This window comes from Nicotiana tomentosiformis, chromosome 8 (assembly GCF_000390325.3).
Source record: "Nicotiana tomentosiformis chromosome 8, ASM39032v3, whole genome shotgun sequence".
NCBI lineage: Eukaryota > Viridiplantae > Streptophyta > Magnoliopsida > Solanales > Solanaceae > Nicotiana > Nicotiana tomentosiformis.
The window spans coordinates 93017647-93027650 of NC_090819.1; the positions used below are offsets into that span (position 1 = coordinate 93017647).

General features: G+C 34.7%; 1 protein-coding gene and 1 long non-coding RNA gene across 2 annotated transcripts; one reads left to right on the forward strand and one right to left on the reverse strand.

Annotated features, from left to right (window-relative positions):
* The first annotated feature begins 4525 nt into the window (after positions 1 to 4525).
* LOC104096203 (receptor-like serine/threonine-protein kinase At1g78530) lies at positions 4526 to 6841 on the forward strand. The gene is made up of 2 exons (XM_009602541.4): positions 4526 to 6241; positions 6333 to 6841. The coding sequence occupies exons 1-2, from the start codon at positions 5344 to 5346 to the stop codon at positions 6650 to 6652; spliced, it is 1218 nt and encodes a 405-aa protein (XP_009600836.1). The 5' UTR covers positions 4526 to 5343; the 3' UTR covers positions 6653 to 6841.
* Positions 6842 to 7678: 837 nt separating this feature from the next.
* Positions 7679 to 8385, reverse strand: LOC117276751 (uncharacterized). The gene is made up of 2 exons (XR_004507013.1): positions 8047 to 8385; positions 7679 to 7966 (listed from the first exon to the last, which is right to left on the reverse strand). It is a non-coding gene; the product is annotated as an uncharacterized lncRNA (long non-coding RNA).
* Positions 8386 to 10004: the final 1619 nt, after the last annotated feature.

Consider the following 10004-nt stretch of genomic DNA (forward strand, 5'->3'; position numbering starts at 1 on the left):
TTTTGAACATAATTAATTAACCGTCAATGTATTAAAAATGAAACAATATGAATCTTTTGTGTGAGTCATGCATCCTATGTGATATGATAAGTTGTTAAAACTTAGCATATTTAAATGAAAGAATTTTCAAGAGGTTCTACTTGTGAGTCTTTCAAAAATAAAACTCATATTTTATTCGGATATTTACTAATCTAAATGGTGATTATATTTCTACTCTAATTGGTATCTCAAATTTGATCATTAAATTATTGTCATGTAATTTACGTAAAAATTATCATCATGTATTACTTTAATAAATCCCATATTTATCTCGTTAAGATTTGATTGAGTGTCTTATTTGTATAAATATAATATTTTATCGGATATCATATATTTCTAAACTAAGTTCAATTGATATTCTATTTGCAAAACCTATCCACTATTTTACCTTATTTAAATCATAAATTGGCTTAATAACTCATTAGACACTTTACTATGTTCAAATTGGAATTGTATTTAATTATGTTTAAATTATTCATCATTTCATGGTAAGGACGAGAGTAAGAGCACGATGGGTGATGCCATGCCGTGTTTATATTATAGTTGTACTCCGACTGTGTTGTTTCTTAATTGCTTGATTGTTTGCTCGGTGCCATCCGTGTTATCATTGTTTTCATTGTTGAATTGAATGGGAAATTTTTCTATTATAGGCCTTACATTGATATTCTTTCCTTGTTATCTTTATGTAACGTATTGTACATATTTATATATCTGGTAGGTGTATTGACCTGGCCTTGTCACTACTCTACCGAGGTTAGACTTGATACTTATTGGGTACCGCTGTGGTGTACTCATGCTACGCTTCTGCACATCTTTTTGTACAGATCCAGGTACCTCAGCGTTGTTGATAATCTTACTAATTGATTTGACATTGTTGTGGATACTTAAGGTATACCTGCTGTCGTGTTCGCAGGCCTCAGAGTCACCTTCTGATATTTTCCTGCACTGTTGATTCTATCCTAGAACAGTTGTATTTAGCGATTTTCTAGTAAATTCTGTAGAGCTTGTGACTTGTACTACCGGCTTTGGGAATTGTATTAAATTTCTACTTCATATTTATTCCAGATATTTGGTTCACCTATTATCTTTCAACTGAATAGTTAAAAATGGCTAAGAGTTATTCTAACGTTGGCTTGCTTAGCTGTTAGGTGCCATCACGGCCTCGGAGGTGGAAATTTTTGGTCGTGACAACCCCACTCACTAATAAACTGTGAATTGTAATTCCTTTAACAAAAACCTTTCAAAGAACATATATATCATAGAAACATGCCGTAAGAGGAGTAGAATTATTCGGTGACTAATCATGAACTCATGAAGTCTCTACAACAGCAAGTCTAGTCTCAAGTAGTAATGTAAAACAGAGGAATTTAACAGGCGAGAGACTGCTCAAATTGTACAGCAATAGCATGATGTGACCTAAGTCTACCCGGACAATAACATTAATGAATCTCTCCAGGTTCGGCCATGCTCAATTCTCGACATATCATCTGTCTGCTCCCGGTTTCGATCTGCGAGCACTCTTGGCCTTACTCGAGCTAGTAACGAGTAACATTGTTTCTCACTTCTCAACGAAAATTCGAGGTAATTTTATCCCCGATTTTACCCGTACACATATATATACACAAAAAGTCCAATAGAGAAAAGTAAAATGATACTTAATAAGAGGAATTGAAAGGTCCACAAATGTTTGGAAAAATGTAACCTTACTATTTTGCCCATCACCAAGAAAAAAGAAATAACATATCTATTAAATAAATAATTTCAGTTGCACCATTGAGTGTTGATGCCCGATAGTCCCTTCCAATTCCGTACAAACATTTCGTAATAAATAGTAACATTGACCTTAATGCCCGTTAGTCTCTTCCACTTCCTTAATCTAACACCAAATACAAAAAAAAAAAAAAAAAAAAAAAATTACCAAAGCACGTTTGAACATTAATCACCCGCGCCAAGATTTAATAGTGGGGATTTTATGCTGATTGAGTGGAGTAGGAAGGAGAAATTTACTACTGGATCATTTTTGTCAATTCTTATATTTGTGTGGTGTATTCAGTTAAATTCGAAGCATCAGTGCAATCAACTCTTAAATTTAAACATGGCAAACATTCTTCCAATGGTTAGTTTTCTTTCTAGAATTATTGATTTTCTTTTTTTCTCCTTATTGCCTGCTTACTATAGTTGAAATCGGAAATGTAATGGCAATAGTTGCTATTTGTAAATTGAAGTGGTAATGAATAAGTTCACGATAGAAAACAGCATACTTAATTTTGCATTCGCAAAGCCCCATATCTAATTAATCTTTTGCTTCAATTATTTAATTCCAGGCATGAAGTTCTAAGTTCTAAGTTCTAAGTTCGATAATTCTTTTTCTTGGTCTTCTGCTTATAAATGTATTCAATGTCTTTTCATTAAAAAGGGGAATAAAAAAAGAGAAGGAAAGCACATTGTCCAAGGAATGGAGAATACTTCATCATATTAAATAAGATTAAAGTTTAAATTTTAACATTTTGTTCCTGGATCGGCATGTTGTTAACTACCAACTTTTTTTGCATTTTTTCTAATCTTTTCTCTAGATTATTCGTGGCTACAAAGACAAAGATGCGAGAAGACGTTAGCGAAGCAGAAAAACAACAATGCTGAAGTTAAGAAGAAGAAGAAGAAGAGAAAAACTCCAAATATTTTATTCTTACATTCTTTTTTCAGTTTCAAAAACAAATATAGTGCATGCAAAAGGAACTTTAGTCTATTCCCAATCATTTTGAGTAGAACGCCATATTATTCCACTATTCATTATTTTTAGTTTGCATTTTTTCTCTTCAATTTTTTGCTTGATATATAGTTGACACACTTCTTCTACGTAATAATATACATATCATTTTAAAAAGTTTGTACTCATGACATGGTGATAACGTGTGCACCTTATCAAAAAACTAGTAACAAGAAATTGATATGGTATGATATATGAAATGATATTGATTAGTTAATTAGTATATATAAAATAAATGACATAAATGTCTATTAATTTTTGGGGATGTTTTCGTCTTTTGACTTTGGACATAGGATTCCCACTTGCAATATCCATTCAAAACTTTGTAGGGAGTATTCCCTTGTATACTCCATACAACACTTGTGGTTAACACCTTATAAAAAAAAACAATTTTAAAATAATAATTTTGTTATTCTTACTATAGTCATGCCTTAGTGATCACAAAGTCATCCGAACTTGAATAGGAATATAATGCTTTGCATTTTGAATGAATATTCAACCACATACGACTGGTACTTGCTTAAATAAAGCAATATAAAAACTCTGATTACAAATTAATAAGGGGTTTGGAGGCTTGAGAACACACATTTAGTCATATATTTCTTAGATATTTTTTATTTTTACCGAGGTAGAAAATACGGAAAAGGATTCTAGGAAGATAACCACTTATTTGCATGTGAGAGAAAACTTCAATTTTATTTTGATTTTTGCTGCCAGCACCTATATTGAGAAAACAGTAATGGCTTATTCGGGACCAAAATTCAAACGGAGAATATAATTGTCCCTTTTCCAATAATTGCGGGACAATTTTGACTATTTCCCAATTCCCTAATTAAAAATACACCAACTTACATATTGGGCCCCTACCAGCCTAGCAATATAATCTCTTCGGTCCACAACAAGTGATCAATTTACTTTGAGCACACCTATTAAGGAAATACAAAATTTTAGACAAAAATAGATAGTGTAACTAAATTATCTTTAATTAAATGTTGCAGCATAGTTAATGTGATGAGTAAAAGACTTTTTCGGAATACGTACATAAGAGTAATTTTGAATAAATAAATTAAATTTTTTCTTAATTATATAAATAAATATTTATTTTGGATCAAAATAAAAAAATAAATTGGTTCATCAGAGTATCAAAATGCAGTGGGGCATTTATTTAGTGAACTAGTAATAATGACTTACAAAATGTGTGGCAGGTTAAATGGGACAACTTGTTAAAGATTCTGGCTTGGCAGTCTTTAATACTATTATAATAATAATAATAATAATAATTGCTTTCTTGTGTTGTTTATTAGGAAAGAACTGTGCAGCTTCCAGCCGAAAGAAGATAGAAGTTACTTGAAAAAGAAATACATTGACTTAAAATGACCTTACTGGCCAAAGAGGAAGTGTGAGGGCAGCTTAGAATTCCTTCAATGATCTGAATCAGAAAATAATTGCTCTTAACTAGCACATGACAAATTTGAGATTGTTTACAAAGCCTAGCTTGTGGCATGCTAGTCCTGAAGTCGAGGAACCATCTCACTGTTAGCTTAATTATTTGATACTGTTAAAATATAAGTTCATTATCATTTTAATGGTAACTCTCAAAGAAAGCTCTTGCCATTTTTTCCTTAAAATGCGAATCTTCTTCCTCTTGTTTTTCTTCTTAATTAGACTGTCTTTCCAAGAAAATTTATTTCCAAGCACGGAACAATCCATCTTACTAAGTTTGAAACAACACTGGATCGATTCAGAAATCTTCCAGTCATGGGATTTGAAATATTCGCCATGTAGTTGGTCAGGGGTGTCATGTATGAATGGGTTTGGCAGGGTCACACAGCTAATTTTGGGAGAAAAGAACATAACTGGAACAATTCCAACAGCAATATGTCAGCTCAACAACCTTACCTTGATTGATCTGTCCGACAACAACATTTCAGGGACCATACCAGCTAGCCTGAAGGACTGCTCAAAGCTACAACATTTGGACTTGTCCAATAATTATTTAAGAGGCCAGATTCCAGGTGAGTTGTTTGGGATGAAAAAATTAGTCACTTTGTATCTTAATGGTAACATGTTTTCTGGTGAGATGCCAAAAGAAATATCATCAGCATCCCAACTGGAAAATCTTGATCTTTCTGGGAACTACTTGAACGGCTCAATCCCAGAAGAATTTGGGAGCTTGAAAAAACTTGTGAAATTGGACCTGTCACATAATTCTCTAAGTGGTTCAATTACTAATCAGTTGTTCCAGTTGCATCATTTGCGTCACTTGTTACTGAGTCATAACTACTTATCTGGTGTGATACCTAATGCAATGGACTTGTTTAGTTTGTATAGTATGGATCTTTCTCATAACCAATTGAAAGGTTCTATACCAAAGAGATTTTGGGATTTTTCTGGATTGCATGCTTTGGATTTGTCTTATAATCAATTATCAGGAGACATTTCTGAAAGTATAGAACATCTTTTGCCTAGTAACACTTTAAGGCTTTGTTCCAACAAATTCTCGGGGAGAATTTCTGCTGAATTTGTGAAGCTAACATATGAAGACAATTGCTTTGACAAGTCCAACCTTTGTTCTACATCCAAGAACTCCTTCCCTGATTTGCTGCTCTTCTGGTGATAAGGTTCGAAAGTTTCTGAGAGAAAAACACTTGATTATCATAATTCCTGCTGTAATTGTTGGAATAGCTATACAGTCAGTATGGATATTTTACATGGTCAGGAAACATTGGTGGAAAAAAGACTGCATATCGATGCAGTTAGTATGGATCTTTTCCTTGATCAGAAAGCCTTGGTGGAAAAAGAAGCAGAATTTCGAAGAGAACTTGAAATTAATTTCATTTCACAACTTGAAGGTAACTACGGAGGACATTATGTCTGGCTTGAAAGACGAAAATGTGATAGGACAGGGAGGATCAGGGAAGGTCTATCGAGTTGTGATCGACCAAACAGGCAATACTTATGCTGTTAAAAGTATATCGCATGACAAAAGTTCAGGTGGAAAACTCCCAAAGGATTTTTTGGCAGAAGTTAGAATACTTGGTAGCATTCGACACAGAAACATTGTCAAGCTCTTTTGCTGCATCTTTAGCACAGACAAAAACCTTCTAGTCTATGAATACTTTGAGAAACAAAGCCTGGACAAATGGCTTCACAGAAAGAGAAGAGCAGCCTCACCAGGTCAAAGTAGCATCCCAGCCCTGGATTGGCGAAAGAGATTAAAAATAGCCATTAGTGCAGCTCAAGGACTCTGCTATATGCACCATGATTGCACTCGGCCCATCATTCACAGAGACATTAAATCCAGTAACATACTTCTGGACTCGGAATTTAGTGCAAAAATAGCAGATTTTGGACTAGCAAAAATACTAAACAAGCGGGACGATGATCCCGAGACAGCTTCTGCTATTGCTGGAACTTTCGGTTACATTGCCCCAGGTACATTACTGTTCAAATTATGTATTTTAACCTCTAGAGTATTTCAAAAGAATTTATCCAACTCTAATATTAAAATTGTAATGTTTGACAGAATATGCCTCTACATTCAAAGTGAATGTGAAGACTGATATCTATAGCTTCGGAGTGGTGCTTTTAGAATTGGCAACGGGGAGAGAACCCATTATCCGGGATGAGCAAATGAATCTAGCACAATGGTCTCAACAGCATTTCAGAGAGGGCAATTCCATTGTTGAGGCGCTTGATGGAGAAATCATAGAAGCAACTAATTTGGAACAAATGACGAGTGTTTTTAAACTAGGACTGATGTGTACGGGTGCATTACCATCTGGTAGGCCGTCAATGAAAGATGTTTGCCACATTCTTCAAAGCTGCAGAGACCCCAAATTTTGAGGGAGGATAATGTGTAGTCTTATGTAGACAAACACTGTTCTAATTTGTAAATGTAATAGAATGACAAAGCCATGTTGGTAACAATGTCTCCGGAAATGTATACTCTAGCATCAGCCCAATGCTTCTTCATTATTCAACTTAACTGATATTAATAAAACTGTCAATGGATCGGATAGATCAATTGCTCTCTGAGCTGCATATTTGAAAATAGAACAAGTTTGATGCAAGCTTAATCGGGCTGCAACAAGGGGGTTGCCCTCTTCAGAGTATCAACAAGGGGATTGCCCTCTTCAGATTTCTTCCTTTCTTGGCTCGTTAGCTCTCTGTGTTAATATGTTATCTTCCAGTAACTAGAAAAATATCATACCAAAGTTGTAGACATTTAAATTCATTCTTATGGAGTTATTTATGAGGAGTGTCAGGGCCACTGAGACGGACATTGCAGGAACTATTCCATCAACAATGTGCAACTCAAAACATAAATGGTACTTGTCCAAGCATTATTTGAAACAGCAAAATCAAGGCGCGTCATTTTGCATAATAAGTATGGTTAATTTTACAACCGTTTTAGACACTCAACTGCATTGGCATTTTCAAGTGTTGCCAAATTCTACTTCTTACTTCTATAGGGATAAATGTAAGTTAAGAAACTTTAACTTTGAAAGAATAAAACTAGTTTCAAAAAGCTTTTTATACTGTTGTGATGCGTCACTGAAAGGATATCTACATGTAAAACTTTGATAAAGTGGTTATTCTTCCTTTCGCCTTTCTTTACATAGTTTTCTTCCTTTTATAGTAGTTATTCTATTTCGAGAGTTTGCACAGATGATGGTGTTGATCTCCTTGATATTTGAATTGATTCTCGCCTCACTTTCAAAGAAGGTATAATGAGGACCTACTCAGTCCACATGACAGCTAAGAATTTGGACTTTTATTTTTCAGTACCAACAAAAATAGGAAAAAGTAGTGATAATCCTGGATTCACAGCCTTTCTCTAGGAAGAAGTAGCGACACTTAGTAATAGAATTTGCAAAACTTCCTTCATAGAAGGCCTAACAGAAGGCATGCTACTGGTGCAAATAAGCCCCAATTTGAACATAGAGCTCATTTCTTTCAAGAAGCATGCTTCCTTGATTTCTTCATCAAAAGCATCAATGATTGGATTGCCTTCTTCATGGTGGTTCCATGCCCATTGTACAAGGTTCATATGCTCGTCTCTGTTAATTGGTTCTCTCCCCGTAACCAGCTCCAATAATACCACACCAAAGCTGTAGACATCGCTCTTGAGATTCACTTTTGACGTATATGCATACTCTTAAATTCCAAGAATAACAAGGTATTAGGATAAAAAGAATAAGAAACATAACTCGTATTCTAATAGTAATGAGATATACCTGGTGCAAGGTAACCAAACGTGCCAGCGATAGCAGAAGCAGTCTCCGTCTCTCACCACTTAGCCAAAACCTTAGCCAGTCCAAAATCTGCAATTTTGGCATTCAATTCATTGTCTAAAAGGATATTGCTACACTTAATGTCGCGATGAATGATTGGTGGGGAGCACTCGTGATGCATGTAGCATAGAGCTCCAACTGCAATTTGCAGCCTAGTATTCCATTCCAAGACACAATGTGCTGAAGCAGTAATAGCTTTTTTTCTCTTGTGATGCAGCCAGTTGTCCAAGCTTTGATTTTCCATGTACTCATACACCATAATCTTTGAGTTTCCACTAGAAATGCAGCCGCAGACAATAAATTTGCGTCAAGAAAATAATCGAGATCGAAAAATATTGTAACAATCGTAGTATTTGATTTCGATTAATTTGAGTATTACAATCTCTATGAATCTTCTGATTCTTCTTTCCAATAGTAAATACATTCAAGGGTCTTCGAGCTTGATCTTGAACCTATATTTTGTTGTCACGAACGATGATCTTGAATTCAACTAGCATGAACTTTGATTTGAACTCGTACTCCTTGAATCTTGATTTGTTCTTCGTTCTTGAGCTTGAACTTGATTTGTTCTTCGTTCTTGAGCTTGATCTTGATTTGTTGAACTTGAACTTGATTGCTTGAAACTTGAGGAGGAATTTGCAGCGTTTGATTCACGAGCTCTTTCTTGCTTCTTGTTATAACTGCTGGTATCTTTTTTGGGTTATGAAGACCAATATTTATAGTTGTGAGAGGGAAGAGTTATGATAAAAACAAACTCTTTCCGACCAATCAAATTGAAACGTGACAATGCCATATTTGATTGGCCAGAACATGTCAATTGCACACATAGCATGGTTTTATTGGCTTTTTAATGTGACTTGGCATGCCTTGTCATTTTGACACGTGGCATGATCCTATTGGCTCTTTTGTTTGACTTGGCGTGCCACGTCATTTGACACGTACCACCAAACTGGGCCTCTAGGAAAATGACATTTTGGGCTTAATAAAGTGGGGCCCATCAATTTAGCCCAATGCATTAAGACTTATTTATTTAATCCATATATATTAGACTTATATAATTAATTCAATTATATTAGCCCATAATATCTATTTGGACCAATATATCTTAAATTTAAATTATAGTCCAAATTATTTTATGAATTTAATTTTAATAAAATTTATATGCCTACAAATGCCCCTACTTCAAGACTTAACGACATATAAACTCACTGTAATCTCAAGACTAGTTTTGAAGTACTAATAAAGCATGCACCAAATTGACTTCGGGTTAAATCATAACATCCAAGATAAATGTCCATACAGTTCGTTTGCAAGACTAGTTTTGAAGTACTAATAGAGCATGCACCAAATGACTTCGGGTTAAATCATAACATCCAAGATAAATGTCCATACAGTTTGTTTGCAATATATCGACATGGACTTAGCTTGAAACAACTTGTCTTTGAGGCTTTGAAGACAATTCATATTCAGATAAGAACGAGGTTGGCCACATGGGTCTTTGGCATTTGAATTTCACTTCTTTTTTTGCTTTAAAAAAAAAACTCTTTTCCAACTATAAAGATAAACTTGGGCCAATGTTACCTTTTTACAACTACACATGTCACTCTTGCATGCAATAAAGTTGGTTGGCAATTATTTTGTCTCCAACTTCACCATGGTCATTAACAAATAAGATCGAGAACATTTTCCTCACGCTAGCTGTATCCGAAACCCTTTAGTAGACGGTCAGGTTACCAAGTCCTTGTCAGTAACAAATTACTGCTGCCGCCTTTTTACAGATCCCACATCGATAATTTACTATTGCAGGTCATCTACGAAGATCTATATAAACCCATGCGTCGTATTGTTTTTGAATCAATTCTCATTATTTGCAACCCATTTGAGTCTAGTTTTGTGGACTC

What these genes read in the sequence shown, in the direction of transcription:
- LOC104096203 (XM_009602541.4), top strand. Translation starts at nt 5,344, where the DNA reads ATGAAGACAATTGCTTTGACAAGTCCAACCTTTGTTCTACATCCAAGA. An exon ending in TTTCGGTTACATTGCCCCAG is followed by an intron (nt 6,242 to 6,332) that starts GTACATTACTGT and finishes AATGTTTGACAG; the next exon opens with AATATGCCTCTACATTCAAA.